The sequence below is a fragment of the Notothenia rossii genome (assembly GCF_949606895.1).
Source record: "Notothenia rossii genome assembly, contig: SUPER_8_unloc_1, whole genome shotgun sequence".
Lineage (NCBI taxonomy): Eukaryota > Metazoa > Chordata > Actinopteri > Perciformes > Nototheniidae > Notothenia > Notothenia rossii.
Window position 1 is genome coordinate 308203 of NW_027640357.1, and position 23416 is coordinate 331618.

A 23416-nucleotide genomic window follows, 5' to 3' on the forward strand; every position below is an offset into this window, starting at 1 on the left:
ACAGTATTTGTATGCATCAAACTCAAATAAAACACAAACTGAAATACATTTGTTTCTTTTATGGAAAATGAGCAATATATACAACCACATATATTCATAAAAGATAATAAATTCTAATTGTAAAAAAATAAAAATGGAAAAAAGTAATGTAAAGTGTTTTTCATGATAAAAAAAGACTTGTTCATCTTACTGTATATGCTGAATTGGCCTAACAGGAAACCACTGGCTTAACAGCTAATGTCCATATCCTGTGTTGACCTAACTTGCTCATCTGTGTGCAATTGTGGGCTGAATGCCATGCATGAAAGTTGCTATATAAATTATTATCACTCTTTCACTCTGAGACTCATAAGGCAGTATTAGGTTTAGTAATATTACCATGAATCTAGCCATTTATTTACCATATTTTATTGGAAAACATCTCTGAAACTCTGAAAAATTCATATTGCTAGCTTACCATAAAAGGCCAAGTAAACCGTTTGGTTGAGCATATTTTCAAAAATATAATTACACCCTTGTTAAAACTTTTTTTGTGCATCAAGTTATCTAATTATGTTCAGTCAGTGCCCTGCCACTAAAATATGTCAAAAAGGATATGATTACCTTACAAAAGTTGACCAAAAAGAGGGATTCCTTCAGCAGTGATTTTTAGCATTGCCAACTTCCTCAGTTGAAGCTAGCTGAAGGGCGTTCTGTTTGAACCACACTGACATCTAGAGGTTGTTTTGTGCATAACATGTCAACCAAAGGGTAGAGCCGGCTGAATCAGATGGAGTTCAATGGAGCTATTTCAGGGTCATAAGTTTTGATCATTCAAAAAAAAAAATACAATTTATTTGAAAGTCCAAGTTTTCATCCTGAACTTTGAAAAAGACAATGTCAATTTTTCAGGTTGAATATTATTTTTGATTCAGTTCAGCAATTTTTTAAAATAAAATATTTATCGTCATATTTCACTTTTATACATATTTTGGTATTTGAATACTCGTTTTCAGATTCAAAACAATTATTTTTTCAGTTTCAAATCTTGTTTTTTCAGGTTTCACATTGCTTCTCACCTTCAGATCATTTTTCACTTTCAGATCTTTTTTTTCCGCTTTCAGATCTTTTTTTTTTCGCTTTCAGAATTTTGACCCTGATATTGCTTCGGGGGGCGGGGCTTACCAAAGAGTAGTTTGGCACCCTGAGTGACAGCCCTCCCTCTGTCATGTTGCCTTCATGTTAGGTAGCGCAAGAAATACAACTACACACTTTCTATACACAATACTCCCGTGATTGGTGGTAAACAAAACTGATACCAGCATCAAAGTTCCGTTAAGCGAGCTGTTGAGCATCGTAATTGGCAACAATCAAAGTGTAAGTGCAATAAACTGTGCTAGAATCTGAACTCACGTATCCGCAATCAAGCGTTGTCCTTCCCCACTTCCACGTAGCTCCATGAACGCAGCATAGTATTGGCTTGATTTTTGCGATCAGAATCAGATTACCTTTATTAGTCCCACAGGGGATACATTTACATTGTTACAGCAGAAGAGCCAAAGACAGCCTAATGCTACCTAAAGCATGCATACAAAAAGTATTAAAGATTAAAAAAAGAAATTATATATATTTTTAAAGTTACACATTTTACATAATACACACCCTGTGACAGTTCTGCGGATTTAGCAGCCAGGTATATATTGCACAGTTTTTAACGGCATATATATTGCACATACTGCAAATATTGCACATAGTTGGTATTTATCACAGGGTGTCCGCGGGGTCTTAAAAAGTATTAAAAGTTGATAAATCAATTTAGCGAAAATTAAGGCTATTAAAAAGTATTAAACGGCATTTTCCAAGGTATTAAGAAGGTCCACAGCAACGACAACATGAAACACCCTTTAATTTACTGAAACGACATGTCGGGAAACCCCCCAAGGCGGCCTCATGCATAGCGCGCGCCGTAAAATGCTGCTTATTATTTTAAGTTTCGTTGCCTTGCTCCGCTCTGTGGGGGGGGAACTAAGCGACTACGGTAACGGGTCCCAAGGTGGGTAGACCGGCATACGCAACGCTCTGGGGGTCCAACGGCTCCGTGTGTAAGCCCTATATGATCATTTTCTGATAACGATGAAATAGCCCGCCTCCCTCTCCCCGCGTCTCCTGCTGCTGCTGGGCTGTCAGAAGAGGGGGAGAAAAAGAGGCAGGCACCGTTTATTAAATATTATTATATTATTATACAGAGAACAGAGTCGTTATCAATTTGTTTGAAAGCTCAATAAATAACAAAGAAGACCTCTGACCGGCACTTTTCTAATTTTGTGCAGAAGATTTAAACTTTATGTGACATGTTGACCGGCGGAACATTTTTTTTACGGAAACTGCCGCACGGTCCCCTCGTTCCTTGGAAGAGGCGGGGAGGTGGGTGTTTTTCATCTGCTGTGGACTACCGGAGAGATATACAGCAGGAGAACACGCCGTCCACCGCGGAGAATAAACAGAAGGGCAACCATGCTCCGGGGTCTTCTTCACTGCTTTTGGTGTATTTCGGGAGGCAGCAGCGCCACTTACAGGCCTCGTTTCCAGCATTTCCAGCGGTCTAGTGTGAACGGACACGTTAATGAATCAAATGCGTGTGAACGGAAGCCTTTTTTGCGCTTGCGTATGCGTCCTCGTGGGGCCGGGGTCTAAGCCAAACTATATCCGGTCACAGAGATCTGCTATTTTAAAGTAAAGTCAACACATATCGACCCTAAATATAGTCTATATTAAGAACGAAAAAAATCATAACATATATATCCTTTTTTGTAAACATATGACAAATGTGTGAGGGTGATGACGTCAGAGCATCGTCCTATGTGCCAGGGCTTAGCCCCGGACAGCCCCAGCCCAATTTAACCCCTGGGTATTTGAGAGGGTGCTCCTATATGGCATTACCCCGCTGAAGCTCACAAAAGTTTAACATATTTCATAGTTCAAAGTTTTTGTCAATTGTTTTGTTTATTGGTCAAATACTGGTTTCTAATGTTTTCTGAGGAGTTTTACTGGAATGAAAGAACACAGAGTACAGAAGCAACAAAGCAGCATACTGCATTAAACCTGACCTTCACAGAGAGGTTGAAGTTCATGTGGAGAGGAGGCTTCAGTAGTCTGTCTGCACTCTGTTTAGTTTTGCTATCTTACTATCAATATAGTAAATGTGAGGTAAAGTGTGTCGCCAATGTAACCGGTTAGAACTCAAAGTTGGAATGAGGTCTTAAAATGTATTGAGAGGGTCTTAAAAAAGGTCTTAAAAGGTATTAAATTTGACTTCAGGATTCCTGCATATACCCTGTATCAACGAGAGGTGTTATAGTCTGAGTTGTTTTGTGCGGGGTCTACTAGGGGCTGTGCTGGTTGTATAGTCTGACCGCTGCAGGAAGGAAGGACCTGCGGTATCTCTCCGTGAGACAGCGGGGGATGGCGTCAGGTCCACCAGAACAACCTGCTGGCTCGTTGCGGATACGTAATTTCACATTCTAACACAGTTTATTTGTACTTGATTGTTTCCAACTACGATGCTCAACAGCTCGCTTAACGGAACTTTGACGCTGGTCTCAGTTTTCTAACATCCATGAAGGCAACATGACAGAGGGAGGCCTGTCACTCAGGATGCCAAACTACTCTTTGGTAGGCCCCGCCCCCCCAAGCAACATCAGGGTCAAAAGTTTGAAAGCGAAAAAAAAAGATCTGAAAGTGAAAAACGATCTGAAGGTGAGAAGCAATGTGAAACCTGAAAAAACAAGATTTGAAACTGAAAAAACAATTGTTTTGAATCTGAAAACGAAAAATCTGTGCTGAAAAAAATAAGGATTCAAATATCAAAATATGTATAAAAGTGAAATCTGAAAATAAATATATTATTCCCAAAAAATTGATGAACTGAATCAAAAATAATATTCAACCTGAAAAATTATTTCAAATATTTTTTTTATTTTGAAAACATCGTATTTCTCAAAGTTCAGGATCAAAACTTGAACTTTCAAATAAATTGTATTTTTTTGAATGATCAAAACTTATTATCCATAGAGTTACACTTTTTTTTCTTTTTTTCAACAAGATATCAAGACGCAAAATGTGCTCTACCAAATGGTGGTGCTGGCAGTTAAAAGGTTTTAATCTCAGGGAAACATTAGCCCTGCAGAAATATAACATTCACGTCTGATAGTAAAGATCTCTGTCAGCTAGTATTTGGTTGTTCCTTCTGGAGTCTTCATGTCCACATTTCATTTGTATTTGTATTTTGTTTAGTGTCGTAAAGCATTGATCTTCTCCAGGCAATTTTGAAGTGTGTACTAAAACAGCAGCAGTGTTTTCCTTAGTAATACTTAATAAATACTGGACAGATCATAAGCTCAGGGGAACGTTAGCCCTGCAAAGGAATTTGACAGAAGATAGTGAAGATATCTGATGGCTAGGATTGTTGTATTTTGTCCAGGATTCTTCCTGTTTCATCTGTTTTGGGTTAAATATCGTGTTGTACAGCTTAGACATCAAGCTGTTTTATTAAAATCATTACTTTTTTAAACCCTTTCTCCATTTTTAAGTTTGATTTTCATATTTAGATTCTCAAAAGCATGTTCCTGATTCTCTCCTGTTTCCTTCTCTTCCAGCAGAACGTGGTCTGCAGGAGGTTCTAGATGAACATAGGCTCAGTCTGAGGAGGAGATGTGAACGTGTGACTGAAGGAACTGATCAAAGTGAAACCCTCCTCAACAGGATCTTCACTGAGCTCTACATCACAGAAGGCCAGAGTGAAGAGGTTAATACCCAACATGAGGTGAGGCAGCTGGAGACAACTTCCAAGAAGGAGACTCTCCATGACACTCCAATCAAGTGCCAGGACACCTTTAAAGCCTCACCTGACCAACAGACTCTCATCAGAGCGGTCCTGACCAACGGAGTCGCTGGAGTTGGAAAAAGCTTCTCAGTGCAGAAGTTCACTCTGGACTGGGCCGAGGGTTTGGGAAACCAAGATGTCAGTCTGGTGATCCCGCTCTCCTTCAGGGAGCTGAACCTGATCAAAGGTGAGCAGTACAGTCTTCTCAGGCTGCTCCATGTTTTCCATCCAACCTTACAGAAGCTCACAGCAGAGCAGCTGGCTGTCTGCAAAGTGCTGCTCATCTTTGACGGCCTGGATGAAAGCAGACTTTCTCTGGACTTCAGAAACAATGAGGTTGTGTCTGATGTATCTCAGCAGTCCTCAGTCAACGTGCTGCTGACAAACCTCATCAGGGGGAAGCTGCTTCCCTCGGCTCTCGTCTGGATAACTTCCAGACCTGTAGTGGCCAATCAGATCCCTCCTGAGTGTGTGGACAGGCTAACAGAAGTACGAGGCTTCACTGACGCCCAGAAGGAGGAGTACTTCAGGAGGAGATGGAGTGATGAAGACCTGTCCAGCAGAATCATCTCTCACATCAAGAGCTCCAGGAGCCTCCACATCATGTGTGTGATCCCAGTCTTCTGCTGGATCACTGCTGCAGTTCTGAACCACATGTTGACTACAGACCAGAGAGGAGAGCTGCCCCAGACCCTCACTGACATGTACTCACACTTCCTGCTGGTCCAGACCAAGAGGAAGAAGCAGAAGTATGAAGAGGGACATGAGACGAGTCCACAGCAGCTGACGGAGAAGAAGAAGAAGAAGAAGTATGAAGAGGGACATGAGACTAGTCCAAAGCAGCTGAAGAAGAAGAAGAAGAAGAAGAAGAAGAAGAAGAAGAAGAATAAGAAGAAGAAAAGGCAGAAGAAGAAGAAGAAGAAGAAGAAGAAGAAGAAGAAGAAGAAGAAGAAGAAGAAGAAGAAGAAAAGGCAGAAGCAGAAGTATGAAGAGGGACATGAGACGAGTCCACAGCAGCTGACGGAGAAGAAGAGGAAGAAGCAGAAGTATGAAGAGGGACATGAGACGAGTCCACAGCAGCTGACGGAGGCTGACAGGGAGCTTCTTCTGAAGCTGGGGAGGCTGGCGTTTGAACATCTGGAGAAAGGAGACATCATGTTCTACCAAGAAGACCTGCAGCGCTGTGGTCTTGGTGTCACCGAGGCCTTGGTGCACTCAGGACTTTGTACACAGATCTTCAAAAAAGAGAGTGTGATCTTCCAGAAAACAGTCTACTGCTTTGTTCATCTGAGCGTCCAGGAGTTTCTGGCTGCAGTCTACTTGTTCCACTGTTACACCAACAGAGACACAGCGGTACTGAAGGACTGCCTGAAGAGAGACTGGTCCTATAAGAACAGTAATAACTGTGATCAGGATTACCCATCCCTGGATGTCTTCCTGAAGGGAGTCATGGAGAAATCCCTCAGAAGTGAAAATGGCCACCTGGACCTGTTTGTCCGCTTTCTCCACGGCCTCTCTCTGGAGTCCAACCAGAGACTGTTAGGAGGCCTGCTGGGTCTCACAGACAACAGACCAGAAACCATCCAGAGAGCCATCAACAACCTGAAGGAGATGAGAAGTGATAAAATCTCTCCTGACAGGAGCATCAACATCTTCCACTGTCTGACAGAGATGAAGGACCACTCAGTTACTCAGGAGATCACAGAGTTCCTGAAGTCAAAGAACAGATCAGAGCAGGAACTCTCTGTGACCCACTGCTCTGCTCTGGCCTACATGCTGCAGATGTCAGAGGAGGTTCTGGATGAGTTGGACCTGAAGAAGTACAACACATCAGATGAGGGACGACGGAGACTGATTGCAGCTGTGAGGAACTGCAGGAAGGCACAGTAAGTCCAGATGTGATTAACTTTATAAACTAGATCAGAAGTTTAGTTCTTCAAATATCAGTTATTCTATTTATTATAATAATTGTTACCTTTTACAGTTTTTGGTTCTCTTTATATTCCTTGTCAAACAAATGAAGGATTTTAGAGATGTTCTCAAAGCAGCATGTGATCACAACACACAGCAGCATGTTTCAGTTATCAGTGAATGCAGTCATTCAGATATCATTCAGTTTGTTCAACATCTGTTTTTACCACAATGTTTAAGAGTTTAAAATAAGATCTGACAGGCTGACAAAGAATATAGAAAACTAATATTATATTGAGTTGACTAACAGTGAATGTTACTCAGAACATGAACTTGTTTCTTAAACAAGGCCCGGCCCCCCCACTGACAATTTACCTCAGCAAAACGCAGATTCTAAACACATTACATTAATGCACACAATGTTCGAATATTGTTCAAATATTTTTTTACAGTGTTCTTTTATAGTTTGCTATCTGTGTACTTTTTTTGTTGATTTTGATTTTTATATTTTATGTATGCACCATGACATCAAGTCAAATTCCTCGTACGTGTGAACCTACCTGGCAATAAACCCGTTTCTGATTCTGATTCATCAAATCCATGAAGTTAATATAATGTTTCCTCTCATTATGCTAACTCTTTGTAATATTTGTGTGACAGACTTGCTGACTGTAGATTCTCAGAGAGTCACTGTGCATTCGTGGCCTCAGCTCTGAAGTCTGACCCCTCCCATCTGAGAGATCTGGACCTGAGTGAGAACGAGCTGCAGGATTCAGGAGTGGAGCTGCTGAGTTCTGGACTAAAGAGTCCAAACTGCAGACTGGAGGCTCTCAGGTCAGTTCACTGACTGGATATAATAATATAATTACTGTAATTATATATTCTTCTCTGTATTCATCATTTGTAGAATTTTCCCGGGATAAAATACATTTGATTTAATTTCTTCTATTATTATTCTTCTTCTATTTTTCTTCTTTCTTCTTCTTTTTTATCATGTTTTCTTTATTCAGTCTGAGGAGCTGCAGCTTGTCAGAGATCAGCTGTTCTGCTCTGATCTCAGCTCTGAAGTCCAACATCCATCTGAGAGATCTGGACCTGAGTTGGAACGATCTGCAGGATTCAGCAGTGGAGCTGCTGAGAGCTCTTCTGCAGAGTCCAGACTGCAGACTGAAGACTCTCGGGTCAGTTCTCCATCTTTCACTTCTGTGCTGAGATGAAGAGAGTTGTGTTGACTCTGAGCTGCAGACATCAGGCTGATATCAGACTGATCCTCACTGAGCATCTTAATGCTGACTATCCTACCCTGCATAATGCACTCATCTCAAACACCTGAAACTCATATTCTGCAGCACGCTTTAAATACATGATATACAAAATACAACAAAAACATATTTCTTTTAAAACTCCTTAACATCTAATATGTTTGTATTATTCAATTTATTTTAATGAAATAAAACAAACTGAAAATGAATAATAATAAAAAGAAGCAAAATAACAAAATACTTTTCAAAGTATAAAAATAAATACTCAAGTAGTTTCCTTCATGTTCAAAAGGGGCAAGAAGAAGAAGCTTCTAACCCTTTCTGGTCTTTCCCCTCTAGCGTACATAGTTCATGAAAATCAGAGTTCAGTTCATCGTCATCAGCATCCGTGATATTTCATACGTTGTTTAAAAAAACAAAATCATCTCAAAATCGTCACAGACAAGAATAAGCAGGAAATCACGGCTCCTGATCCTAACCATTAGTATATTGTTCTGAAAAGTAGTTTTAGTTTAGATGAAGCTGCTCAGTATTTCAGCTCATCATTCCAGCTATTCCACAGATCAACACCTTTCTCTGTTATGAAGTGAAGTTTGGAATTTGTACGTATATGTGTTTTTTTGAATATGCAGTTTCCTCTCAGCAGTGCTTTAGCACTGGATATGTCCATTGCACGCATGCGCCGTACGAGTACCAATAACAACAAAGTCACCTGTGACCCACGTGACACCGGCTATATCAGCCAGTGTCATCAGGGGATCTGTTCCTTTCATCTTCTCGCTGTGCGAGAGTACCGTGGCTACAATATTGTAGCCTACAGCGTTCAGTTGGAACGATTGACTGCCTCTGTCCCCCTCACCGTTCCTCCTTCAGAGGAGTACCTGAGGGAGCTCCATGCATTGTGGAGAGACACCAAGGCCCTCTCCCGCTTTAGCTCTGATGCCCGGACCCTGGCTGCCATGCAGGATCCGGTGAGGGTTGGGCTGGGTCTTATGCTACCCATCTAACCTGCCATCGCCTCCCTGATTCTGGCTCCTGATGAGGCTCTAAGGCCTGATGCCAGGTGCTCTCTGCCTCAGTGCAGGGTCACTGACGAGCTGCTCTGTAAGGCCTACGACGCAGCGGCATGCATGGGTCGTATCGGGAACTCTCTCTGCCATCTAATGCTGGCCGCCTCCGCCTCTCTGCAGCAGGCTCCGGCTGAGCATGCTCTGCTGGGCCTCAGTGATCCATCACTGCAGAACTTTGCCCTAATGACTAGGGAATTGGGACGAGTTATGTCCCTACTGGTGCAGACTCGACGGCAGGTTTGGCTGGCTCAGTCACCACTAACGGAGACATTTAGGACTGTCCTCCGCGGCGTGCCAGTCGAACCAGGGGAACTGTTTGGAGCAGCTGCCCTTGCGGCACTAGAGCGTGCTGCCCAAGCTAAGCAGACCAGGCAGCAGCTCTCTGGTCTACGTAGGCCTGTGCCTACTCCCAACAGGCCCAGGAGCCTCTCTAGCAGCCGCACTCTGCCACTGGCCACGGTCTGCGGAGGTCCCAGCGGTCCACTCAACCGCCTCCCAATGACTTTCGGGTCGCCGGCCCTCTAGGCCAGGGGTTCCCAAAGTGGGGGTTGCGAGATGATTACAAAATAAAAATGGAAAATTAAAAAAGAAAAATGATTAAAAAAAATGATAGTTTTAAAAATTGTTTTATTATTAATAATAACGTTTTGCATAGAATCCACTAGCGCAGCTCAGCTACTGGGCTGCCTGTACTTCCGACCCTTGGATACGAATTGCAGTTCCGACGCCGGCCCCTAGCTTTCGGCCGGGTCAAGATGACAGTTGCCAGCGACCCGGCGAAGGCCTTAGCTCTGGCCCAAGAGCTGTCCGTCCCCTTGGCCAAGGGCGCAATCGAACCAGTAGACCCCTGCGTCAGTCCGGGGGGTTCTACTTGGCGTACTTTCTGGTGAGCAAGAAAGTCGGTGGATTTCGTCCAGTGCTGAACCTCAGAGGAATCAACAGATTCCTGAAGGTGCTGCCCTTCCACATGCTGACCAAATCAGACACCCTCCGTGTTGTCACACAGGGGGAGTGGTTGACAACCGTGGACTTGAGGGACGCCTACTTCCACGTGCCGATTGCGTCCCACCACCGGAAGTTCCTGAGGTTTGCCTTTCAGGACCAGCTTTATAATTTCCCACCTTCTCCCCATTTTCAGGCTGGGCAAGAGTGTAGTGTTAATTTCGTTGACAAAAACTATGACGAAATATGTTCGTCAACGACCTTTTTTTCCATGACGAAAACGAGACGATGACGAGACGGCACCGATGGCAGTAAACAATAACTGCAACAAAATCATTATGCAATATCGTTAACGAAAAGTGGCGAGACGAAAATGTAGTTTACTAAATAAAAACTATGCCAAAATCTCTCTTTACTTTCGTTGACGAAAAATGAGGAGATGAAATATTATCAAAGATAACGTTACATCTCTGATAGTCAGTTTTTCTCCCAGCAGTTCCATTTCCGTTGCTGCGGCTGGGCAGCAGCTGTGTGTCTGTGCTGCGCGCGGCAGTACATTTGAATTACACCGGGCAGCGGCACACTATGAACTGTCAGGAAGACTCGGGTCTAACTCATGGTCTAACTAACCTTATTTAACAGAAAATGAAATGGCAACAACACGGCTTGGCAGCAGTGGTCGCGTTAACCGAATACCCCCCCGTCAGCGCGAGTGAGTGATAAATTGTGCACTCGACGGGTAATAATGGATTATGACGGAAATGTTACAATCCTGTCCGTCAAAATGACTGACAACGAAAAAGTCTAAAGCCACCACTGCTTGGGAGAAAGAAACGATGTGATATTTGAGCCCATGTTCACTACAATGAGGCGGAGGAAAAAAGCGAATGCATTGTTTTATCAGAAGTGAAGCAATTTGGCCATAACACAGCTGGTAAACACACCACAAACCTGACCAGATACTCTCTGCAAAGCTGCATTCTTAATCATTCAACCTGTGTTTTTCATCAAATAAGGACAAGATATAATCCTATTTATTTATATATACTAAAATGACAAATTATTGGTTTTGGCTAGACTAGTTTGACTGAAATGTTCTACAGGACTGTCTCAGAAAATTAGAATATTGTGATAAAGTTCTTTATTTTCTGTAATGCAATTAAAAAAACAAAAATGTCATACATTCTGGATTCATTACAAATCAACTGAAATATTGCAAGCCTTTTATTATTTTAATATTGCTGATTATGGCATACAGCTTAAGAAAACTCAAAAATCCTATCTCAAAAAATTAGAATAGTTCCTCAGACCAAGTAAAAAAAAAAGATTTATAACAGCAAAACACAATCAAACATTTGAAAATGTCCATTAATGCACTCAGTACTTGGTTGGGAATCCTTTTGCACGGATTACTGCATCAATGCGGCGTGGCATGGAGGCAATCAGCCTGTGGCATTGCTGAGGTGTTATGGATGCCCAGGATGCTTCAATAGCGGCCTTTAGCTCATTAGCATTGTTGGGTCTGGTGTCTTTCAGCTTCTTCTTCACAATACCCCACATATTCTCTATGGGGTTCAGGTCAGGGGAATTTGCAGGCCAATCGAGGACAGTAATGCCATGGTCAGTACACCAGTTACTGGTGGTTTTGGCACTGTGGGCAGGTGCCAGATCATGCTGGAAAATGAATTCCTCATCTCCATAGAGCTTTTCAGCAGACGGAAGCATGTAGTGCTCTAAAATCTCTTGGTACACAGCTGCATTTACTCTGGGCTTGATGAAACACAGTGGACCAACACCAGCAGCTGACATGGCTCCCCAAACCATCGCTGACTGTGGGAACTTCACACTGGATTTCAAGCAACTTGGATTTTGCTCCTCTCCAGCCTTTCTCCAGACTCTGGCGCCTTGACTTCCAAATGAAATACAAAACTTGCTTTCGTCTGAAAAGAGGACTTTGGACCACTGTGCAACTGTCCAGTGCTTCTTTTCCTTAGCCCAAGTCAGACGCCTCTTCCGTTGTCTTGAGTTCAGAAGTGGCTTGACCATGGGAATACGGCTATTGTAGCCCATTTCCCGGACACGTCTGTGAACAGTGACTTTTGATACCTGGACTCCAGCTTCAGTCGACTGTCTTTGAAGCTCCCCCAAATTCTGGAAGCGACTCTTCTTCACAATGCTGTTAAGGCTGCGGTCATCTCTCTTGGTTGTGCAGCGTTTCCTGCCACATTTCCCCCTTCCAACAGACTTTTTGTGGATGTGCTTTTGAAACTGCACTCTGTGAACAGCTTGCTCTTTGAGAAATTTCTTTTTGTGTCTTACCCTCCTGATGGAGGGTGTCAATGACGGTCCTCTGGACAGCAGTCAGATCAGCAGTCTTCCCCATACTTGTGATTTAGTTTACTGAACCAAGCTGAGTGTTTTTCAAGGCTCAGGAAACCCTTGCAGGTGTTTCGAGTTAATTAGACGATTCAAGTGATTCGTTGAACACCCTACTAGTATACTTTTTCATGATATTCTAATATTTAGAGATAGGATATTTGAGTTTTCTTAAGCTGTATGCCATAATCAGCAATATTAAAATAATAAAAGGCTTGCAATATTTCAGTTGATTTGTAATGAATCCAGAATGTATGACATTTTTGTTTTTTTAATTGCATTACAGAAAATAAAGAACTTTATCACAATATTCTAATTTTCTGAGACAGTCCTGTATATCAGTGGTCCCCAACCCCCGGGCCCCGGACCGGTACCGGTCCGTGGGTCGTTAAGTACCGGGCCGCACAGAAAGAATAAATAACTTTCATTATTTCCGTTTTATTTATTATTCGAGTCTGAACAATCTTTTATTTTGAAAAATTCTCCGAATTCTCCCCGTTACATCCGTCTATGACTCACGTGACCCACTCTTGACACCGCTTGACCTATGCGATTGACACATGTCAATATTGTGGTCACTTGATACATTAACGGTTAGCGCTAATATTAAATATTAACGGTCGCGCTAACTCACAAGCTAGAAACTCACAAGCTAGAAAGATGAGTAAAAAACAGACGTCTTTGGAAAGTTTCTTTGCAAAGGGGAAAAGGGCCAGTGAGGAGACAGAAGAAGAGCCTATACCCACCAAGAAAAAGAAAGCTGCATTTAACAGACAGTACCAGGAGACCTACTTAAAATATGGATTTATCGCTACAGGTGATTCCCACGCACCAAGCCCGCTGTGCATAATATGTGGTGACCGGCTCTCCAATGAGGCAATGAAGCCTTCAAAACTGCTTCGCCACTTAGAGACTAAGCACCCTGCTTTAAAAAACAAGCCTTTGGAGTACTTTGAAAGAAAAAAGCAGGAACAAGAAGGACAGAAGCAATTACTGAGGGCCTCTGCAACAACAAATGCAAGTGCACTGAGAGCATCCTACTTGGTGGCTAACCGAATAGCTAAGGCTAAAAAACCATTCACGATTGGTGAAGAATTGATTCTTCCGGCTACTAAAGACATTTGCGGTGAACTTTTGGGGGAGGCTGCGGTTAAAAAGATAGCACAGGTCCCTCTGTCAGCTAGCACCGTCACGCGGCGCATCGAGGAAATAGCAGAGGACATTGAGACACAGTTGTTGGAGAGGATTAATACATCACCGTGGTACGCACTGCAGGTTGACGAGTCAACAGATGTGGACAACAGGGCAATACTGCTTGTTTATGTGCGATACCTTTATCAGGAGGATGTGCATGAGGATGTGTTGTGTGCACTATCGTTGACAACCAAAACCACAGCCGCAGAACTATTTAAGACGCTGGATAATTACGTATCAGGAAAACTTAAATGGTCTTTTTGTGTCGGCATATGCACAGACGGAGCTGCTGCCATGACCGGACGGCTGTCTGGTTTAACTACTCGGATTAAGGAGGTTGCACCTGAATGTGAATCTACACATTGTGTCATACACAGAGAGATGCTGGCGAGCCGAAAAATGCCACCGGAACTTCACAGCGTATTGAATGATGTTGTTAAAGTTATCAACCACATCAAAGCACACGCACTTAACTCACGCCTATTCGAGCAACTTTGTGAGGAGATGAACGCGGAGCACAGACGCCTTCTGTTATACACAGAAATAAGATGGTTATCCCGAGGGAGATCGCTGGCCAGAGTGTATGAATTACGAGAGCCGCTGCAAAGATTTCTCTTAGAAAAAAAGTCACCGCTGGCAGCACATTTCAGTGATGAGGAGTGGGTCGCAAAACTGGCTTACTTGTGCGACATATTTAGCCAGCTCAATGAACTCAATCTGTCTTTTCAGGGGAAAATGACAACAGTCTTCAAGTTGGCAGATAAAGTAGCTGCATTTAAAGCCAAACTGGATTTGTGGAGACGACGTGTGAACAGAGGCATATTTGACATGTTTCAAACATTGGCGGGGATTTTGGAGGAGACTCAGCCGGAGCAGTCATTCTCCCAGCTGGTGCACGATCACCTGTCTTCGCTTTCAAAAGAGTTCGAGCGCTACTTCCCAACCGCAAAAGACCCACGAACTGAAAAGGAATGGATCCGCGACCCATTTGTCAACAAACCGGGCGAATCCAGCATGTCCGCGCAAGAAGAAGATCAGCTGCTGGAGATCGCAAATGACGGCGGCCTGAAAAGGATGTTCGAGACATCAACTCTGCCGGTATTCTGGATAAAAGTCATGGCAGAATACCCCGAGATTGCCACAGCAGCTCTGAAAACCCTGTTGCCATTTCCGACATCATATCTGTGTGAAGCGGGGTTTTCTGCAGTCACAGCAACCAAAACAAAATCACGAAATAGACTGGACATAAGCAACACACTCCGGGTGTCTTTGTCTCCCATCACCCCGAGATGGGACCGTCTCATTGCAGAGAAACAAGCTCAGGGCTCTCATTAATTTAGCGTTATGGTGAGTTGTATTTTTCATGAACTTCATATGTTTTATGTTGTATTTTGAAGGTATGTTTAAGTGTTACCAAAGCGACCAGAGAGCGCGAGGCAGAGAGGTTGTTATTGTTATTATTATGTTATTATTATTGTTGTTGGTGGATGTCAGGAGGACGCAAAAAAAAAAAAAATGTCAGTAGGACGCTGCTAATAAAGTTACATACAAGTACACAGTGGATTCAGGCTTTTTATTATTAAATTTACAAAATACCATGGTCTTGTCATTTTATTTTGTTGTATTTATCCGCCACACCTTAAAGGCCGGTTTGTGAAAATTTGTCTGACATTAAGCCGGTCCGTGGCGCAAAAAAGGTTGGGGACCGCTGCTGTATATAATCTGATGACTAAAAAAGACAATAATTTTCATTGACAAAAAGTAGACTAAAATAATTAGTTTTCTTTGACTAAAATATGACTAAAATGCTCAGACGTTTAGTCGACTAAAACTTGACTAGATAAAAACAGGATGAAGGTGACTAAATATGACTAAAACTAAAAAGGAAATTTAACACAGGACTAAGACTAAAACTAAATAAAAAAATAGCTGACGAAATTAACACTACAAGAGTGTGCCTTACAATCCTCCGGCTCTTGGGCAGACTGACGGCTGCCTCAGCCGTTGTGCCCTTTGGTCTGCTGTCGCTGCGCTCTTTGCAGATGTGGCTGAACAGCCTTCACTTGGACGCCAAGTGGCACAGGCAAAGGAAGGTCAGGGTGTCGCATCAGTCCCTTCACTCTCTGTCACGCTGGAGAAACAGGGCCTATCTTCTGATGGGCGTGCCCATGGGCGCCATCCCATCCCGCCGGGAGAATGTCACTGTAGATGGATGTCTCTCAGGGTGGGGTGCGGTGTGGCAGGGAAGGACTGTTCAGGGTCTGTGGTCCGCCCAGGAAGGTGCATATCAAATCAACGTGCTAGAGCTTCGTGCTGTGCTGCTTGCGCTCAGGCACTTTTTACCCCAACTGACGGAGAGTCATGTGCTTGTTCGTTCGGACAACATGTCCGCGGTTTCCCAGATCAACCACCAGGGGGGCACCAGGTCCGCACAGCTGCTCCGGGTTTCACAGAGCCTCTTGTCTTGGGCGTCTCCCCGCTTGGCCAGCCTGCGAGCAGTCTTTCTACCGGGAGACCGAAATCAGGGGGCAGATTTCCTCTCTCGGCACAAACCTCCACCAGGGGAGTGGAGGCTTCACCCAGAAGTGGAGGAGACAATCTGGAGCCTTTTCGGTAGGGCCGAGGTGGACCTCTTTGCCTCGGAAGAGTCGAGGCACTGCCCCCTCTGGTTCTCCTGGACAGAGGTGACCAGCCCAATGGGGCAGGACACTCTGGCACACGACTGGCCAGACAGTCTCCTGTACGCCTTCCCGCCGCTGCCGCTGTTATTACAGACGCTTCAGAGGGCCCTTACTCAGGGGCACAGGCTCCTTCTGGTCGCCCCCCGCTGGCCGGGGAGAGTTTGGTTCCCGTTGCTGCGCAGTCTCTGCTGCAGCCCACCATGGCGCCTCCCCGACAGGAAGGACCTTCTGTCACAGCTCAGGGGTCAGATCTGGCATCCCGACCCTCACCGCCGTCAGCTCTGGGCTTGGCCTCTGGGGGCCTTACGGCAGCGTCCCCCTAGTACCCCGAGGACTCCGGCTTGGGACCTGCCCCTAGTGCTTGATGCCCTATCATCTCCTCCCCTCGAGCCCCTGGCCCAAGTGGCTGTCCTTGAAGGCAGCATTTCTGCTTGCCATAAACTCAGGGAAGCGAGTTGGGGAGTTGCATTCCCTCTCCGTGAGTGATACATGCCTGAGGTGGAACTCCGATGGCTCGGGTGTTGCCCTCTGGCCGAATGTGGCGTTCCTGCCCAAGGTGCTTCCACTTGCCCACTCCAATCGGCCCATCCAGCTGGCACGCTTTAACGTCCCACAGGAAAGCCGCACGCCCAAGTTGCTGTGCCCTGTGCGGGCCCTAAGAGCGTATGTCGATGCTTCGGCCTGTATACGGTAGTCAGAGCAGCTCTTCGTTTGCCATGGCGGCACTAGGAAGGGTTGTGCTCTCTCCAAGCAGTGGCTGTCCCACTGGGTTGTTGATACAATCGCACATGACTATGGGGCCAGTGGCCGCCCCCTGCCATCAGGGGTGAGATGCTACTCTACAAGGAGCGTCTCAACGTCTTGGGCCGCCCTGAGAGGAGTGCCCCTGGAGACCATCTGCGCCGCAGCGTCGTGGGCGTCTTCTGGCACATTCTCCAGGTTCTACATGGTCAATGTCACCACCCGCCATCCTTTGGGCGTGGTCCTGTTGCCAAGCTCTGCTGCTTCCAGCTAGGTGAGTATTGGTTTCTTCATGACATGGTTGGTATAACTCATCCAGTGCTAAAGCACCGCCTCTGGCGGTCAGTAGGGACGAAATAGAACGATAGTTACGTCTGTAACTACGGTTCTATGAGTCCCGGATGACCGCCAGAGTTTCCTGTCACTCAGAATTCTTGTGTGCTCGCGAGAAGATTCTGGGAACAGATCCCCTGATGACACTGGCTGATATAGCCGGTGTCACGTGGGTCACAGGTGACTTTGTTGTTATTAGTACTCGAACGGCGCATGCGCGCTATGGACATATCCAGTGCTAAAGCACCGCCTCTGTCGGTCATCCGGGACGCATAGAACCGTAGTTACAGACGTAACTATCGTTTTCTCTGAGTGAACAGTCCCTGGATACCATGAGGCCGTTGTTGATTTGTGGCTTTGAACATCATTTGGAGAGTTTTATAGTCAACCAGGTCTTGTAGCTTCAGTGTTTTTAGATTGATAAATAATCCATTTGTTGGCTCTCTGTTTTCTGAAGCTACACGATGCTTTTACTGACTGAATAGTTCAAACTGAAGATGCTGTGATTTGATGACTCCACTATTCCTAAAATAAATACTGTGGATCAGGGCCGTGGGAAGTAGGGGTGCTGAGGGTGCTGCAGCACCCCCTGGTGGAGGACATAATTAAGTAAAGAGGCACACCTTTATAATTATTAGGGTAAATAATAACAGGTTTGAAATCATTCCAATGTATACTAAAGGACAGTAAATCCAAAATATTGTTTAAAACTGGAGAGATTAAAAAATATGCATAAATAAATAAATGTTAACTGTTAAAATAAGATATAAATGAACCTCAAAAATAAAATAAGTTAGCCTACATTTATTTTGTATTGGTTATGGTAGGTTATTGGTTATGTTCATATGATTTGATTATTAAAATGCAAACCGATCTTTTTCATATGGGTGTTTAGAATTGTACCTAGATCAGTCTCTAGTAATTGGGCGCTCAAAGTGCAAAGAGTGAAGCATTTTACTTTAATATGTTCAACAAAATCTTCCCAGGGGGGAAACCCCCGGACACCCCTGGAGGATGTGAAGTCCACCCCCCAATTAAAACATGTTCATGCAATACTAAATACATTTGAAGCCTTTCTATATAAGCTGTCCACCATGTCAATACGTTTCTCTGTTTGTAGTGTATAGGTCTTTTGTAGAGGTTTTTCATTGCCAGCTAAAATCTTGCCTAGGGCAGCAAATTGGTCAGAACCGGCCCTGGTATCATCCCCACAGCACCCCCCATTTGAAACATGTTCCCACGGCTATGCTGTGGATGTTTTTTCTTCAAAATTCATCCCAAAATATTTATCATCTTCGTTGAGATCTTGAGTTGAATCAGTTTCTGTGGGTTTGATTGGTCTGGCTGCACATCATGAGTTTGTGTAGATGGAGCAGAGTTTCAGATGTGAAGTCACCTCTTTATTATTGAAGGAGAAGCACGTTGTCTTTAATATTAATGAGAGATCTTTGCACTTTTTGTCTCTTACACTTTTTACCTGTTTGGAGTTTCCACTTTCTAACCTTCTTCATCTCTGAACAGATTATTAAACCTGGAGTTATTTCAAACTGGAACATTGTTTTCTAAACTTACATCATGTTTTCTTTATTCAGACTGAGGAGCTGCAGTTTGTCAAAGTTCAGCTGTTCTGCTCTGGCCTCAGCTCTGAAGTCCAACCCCTCCCATCTGAGAGATCTGGACCTGAGTTGGAACGATCTGCAGGATTCAGGAGTGGAGCTGCTGAGTGATCTTCTGGAGAGTCCAGACTGCAGACTGGAGACTCTCAGGTCAGTTCTCCATCTTTCACTTCTGTGCTGAGATGAAGAGAGTTGTGTTGACTCTGAGCTGCAGACATCAGGCTGATATCACTCTGATCCTCACTGAGCATCTTAATGCTGACTATCCTACCCTGCATAATGCACTCATCTCAAACACCTGAAACTCACCTTATATTCTGCAGCACGCTTTAAATAAATGATATACAAAATACAACAAGAACATATTTATATTAAAACTCAGAAACATCTAATATTTTTGTATTAATCCATTTATTGAACATGTTAAAAGAAACAAAATAAAACTAATAGCATCTTTTCTCATAATAGTAATAATAATACTCAAGTAGTTTCCTTCATGTTCAAAAGGGGCAAGAAGAAGAAGCTTCTAAAAGTTTCTGGTCTTTCCCCTCTAGCGTACATAGTTCATGAAAATCAGAGTTCAGTTCATCGTCATGAGCATCCGTGATATCTCTTTGTACAAATCTAAAAAATAAAACAAATAATATTTACAGGTCAACCAAAATCGTAAAAGACAAGAATAAGCAGGAAATCACGGCTCCTGATCATAACCATTAGTATATTGTTCTGAAAAGTAGTTTTAGTTGAGATGAAGCTGCTCAGTATCTCAGCTCATGATTCCAGCTATTCCACAGATCAACACCTTTCTCTGTTATGAAGTGAAGTTTGGAATTCGTACGTATAGCCTATGTGTTTTTTGAATATGCAGTTTCCTCTCAGCACGTTGGTTTTCTCTGAGTGAACAGTCCCTGGATACCATGAGGCCGTTGTTGATTTGTGGCTTTGAACATCATTTGGAGAGTTTTATAGTCAACCAGGTCTTGTAGTTTCAGTGTTTTTAGATTGATAAATAATCCATTTGTTGGCTCTCTGTTTTCTGAAGCTACACGATGCTTTTACTGACTGAATAGTTCAAACTGAAGATGCTGTGATTTGATGACTCCACTATTCCTACAATAAATATTCTGGATGTTTTTCTTCACATTTCTTCAAAATTCATCCTGAAATATTTGTGATCTTTGTAAACGTTGAGATCTTGAGTTGAATCAGTTTCTGTGGGTTTGATTGGTCTGGCTGCACATCATGAGTTTGTGTAGATGGAGCAGAGTTTCAGATGTGAAGTCACCTCTTTATTATTGAAGGAGAAGCACGTTGTCTTTAATATTAATGAGAGATCTTTGCACTTTTTGTCTCTTACACTTTTTACCTGTTTGGAGTTTCCACTTTCTAACCTTCTTCATCTCTGAACAGATTATTAAACCTGGAGTTATTTCAAACGGGAACATTGTAAACGTTGTTGTTACGTCCCCACTAAGGTCTAGGAGACCTGGAGACAATAACACACAACAACCAATAATTATGAGGACAATCAATGACAAACGCATAAGGCGTTGATTGTGGTTGTACATCCTTGCAAGAAAAACCAGGGGATTTTGATCAGTGCAGTGTTGTAGTCAAGTCACCAATTCACGAGTCCAAGTCACTCTCGAGTCACCACTCTTCGAGTCCGAGTCCAAGTCACCCAAGGAGTGTCAGAGTCGAATCCGAGTCATCATTACCTGTGTTCGAGTCCGAGTCCAAGTCACCGAAGAAGAGTCCAAGTCACAAGTCTTCATGTATTAACCTTCGTGGATATATGTGTTGAAATGTAGCTGCTCCTCTACATTGCTTTTTTCCTGTCATAATAATCTGTCCATTGAACTGCTGTGAAGCGAGTTTGGCTACAATTCTTTTAATAGGTGCTATATAAATATAAAGCTTATTACTAATATTATTATTATTATTGTAAATGACCTTTAATATGTCTAACTATATTTAAAATGAGTTACCTTTTAGAGAAGTGACTATATTTGATTGCCAATATTTTCCTATGGTAAAGTTCTCGTTTTGCACTTTTATTTTGATAGTAATAAGATCGGGACTCTTATTTTGAAGGAACTTTTACCGGTTAAATCTCTACTGATCAATATTGAGCCCCAGAAAGCACATGGCTACTTAGCATGCAAAATGACGTCATTCTGCATGCTAAGTAGCCATGTGCTTTCGTGTTATGCATCTTTATTTATTGATTAGATCACGTTACTCTGATGATAGTGTTCAAGACAGCCTATATGTCTGAACTCGATCCTTAGAGTTATGTGTTACCGAGCCTTCTCTTCAATATTGTTTCCACATAACGAGCATTTTGCGCTGCTCTTTTCCAATGTGGAAGCAGAATGTGCGAAAGCATACAGCACGATGCGGGGTGTGTCTCTAAACATCTCTAGACTGGAATAGCGGGGCCCAGTACGTGAACTCGCCTCACAGGTGCACACGCCAGGATAGAGGACATCAGACTCCAGAGAAAACTTGCTCGAGCCCGAGTCCAAGTCAGAGCGTCAATGCACAAGTCAAGTCCGAGTCATCGTGGGGGGAAAAATTCACGAGTCCAAGTCAGCGTACGCGAGAATTCACGTCAGTGCGAGAGTCCGAGTCGAGTCAAGGGTCCCGAAAATCGGCACTCAAGTCCGAGTCCAGGACTCGAGTACTCCATCTCTGGATCAGTGTATACCTTAATAGGTTTTACACTGGAGCCAAGATACACCTCAAAGTGCTGCAAGGCAAACAATAGAGCTAAAGCCTCTTCTTCAATAGTAGAGTGGTTCAACTGATGTTTGTTGAACTTTCGGGAGAAGTAGCTCACGGGGTGATCGATGGCCTGTGCATCTTCTTGTAGAAGAACAGCCCCTGCCCCCACTCCACTGGCATCGACCTCGAGCTTGAATGGCTTTGAAAAATCTGGTGCCGAAAGAACAGGAGTGCAACACAGAATACCTTTGAGGCTCTCAAATGACTGTTGACACTCACCGGACCAAACTAAAGGCTTTGAGGGACTGTCAGCGTAGTGAGTGGGGCCGCCATCGAGGAGAAGTTTCTGCAGAAACGGCGATAGTACCCTGCCATTCCTAGGAAGCGGTGAAGTTCCCTCCTGGTGGATGGCACTGGGATGGAGGCAATTGCCCTGATCTTTGCATAAGCAGGGCACACCTGCCCTCGACCAACCTGCTGACCAAGGTAGAGAACGGTACCTTTTCCAAACTCACATTTGGCAAGGTTAAGTGTGAGGGATGCGGCCGACAAGCATTTAAAAACTTCTCTTAAGGGTAGACATGTGGCTAGCCCAGTCATTAGAATAGACAACAATGTCGTCCAGATATGCCTTACAGTTTGGAACACGTCCTAATACAAGATTTACAAGCCTCTGAAAGGTGGCAGGTGCGTTACACATACCGAAAGGCATCACAGTGTACTGAAGGAAACTGTCAGGTGTCACAAAGGCTGAGATATCGGAAGCACGCTGTTTTAGAGGAACTTGCCAGTATCCCTTTAACATGTCCAGCTTACTGACAAATTGTGCAGGACCAATTTCATTGATGCAGTCATCAATGAGCGGTAACGGGTGTGTATCGGAGACAGTGACAGCATTAACTTTGCGAAAGTCAGTGCAGAATCTGGGACTTCCATCTGACTTTGTGTCTAGTAGGGGAACTCCAGGGACTGGAACTAGGCCTTGCAAATCCGTTTTTAAGTAGATACTCAACTTCCCTTTTCATAACCTCTCTCTTAACTGGGTTAACCCTGTTCGCACGCTGTTTGATGGGCGAAGGGTTGGTCAAAACTACATCATGAGCTAGGACAGAAGTTTGTGAGGGAGTGTCATTAAAAAGACATGCAAAATCAAATATCAGCCTCTGTATATCACTTCCTTGGTTATCAGGAAGATGAGACAAGTAATTGGGCAAATCAGCCAATACCTCAGTATTGCTTAGTCTTGCCCCCTGTGGTGTTGCACTGTGCATCACCAACTCATCCTCATCCTCATTTGAGCTCACCCTCAAAACTGAAACCATAGGAGAGACGGTTGTCTCCCCCTGGTGAGCTTTGGAAGACTCATTTTGGTCATCCCTGGTGCAGTACTTCTTAAGCATGTTGATATGACACACTCTGGTAGGACGTCTGCGGTCAGGTGTTTGAATGACGTAGTTTGTTTCACCGAGCTTCTTATCTGCAACATAAGGACCAGAACATTTAGTAGACAGAGCAGAACCAGGTACAGGCAATAGAACTAACACCTTGTCACATGGCTGAAACAAGTGCGCTACCGCCTTCTGGTCATAGCGTTTCTTCATTTTCCCCTGGGTAGAGGTCAGAGCTTCCCTAGCCAAGGAGCGAGCACGATGTAGACGATCCCTAAGTTTGGCGACATACTCGGGGATACTGCAAACGTTTT

The 23416-nt window shown here is 43.7% G+C and overlaps 1 protein-coding gene across 1 annotated transcript in view; it reads left to right on the forward strand.

Annotated features, from left to right (window-relative positions):
* LOC307017508 (NACHT, LRR and PYD domains-containing protein 12-like) overlaps positions 1-23416 on the forward strand; it is a 55162-nt gene that overhangs the window by 13811 nt on the left and 17935 nt on the right. The window contains exons 5-8 of the mRNA XM_079694860.1: positions 4635-6747; positions 7433-7606; positions 7783-7953; positions 18964-19137. Of these exons, the coding sequence (XP_079550986.1) occupies positions 4635-6747; positions 7433-7606; positions 7783-7953; positions 18964-19137 (2632 nt within the window). The remainder of the gene's footprint in view (positions 1-4634; positions 6748-7432; positions 7607-7782; positions 7954-18963; positions 19138-23416) is intronic.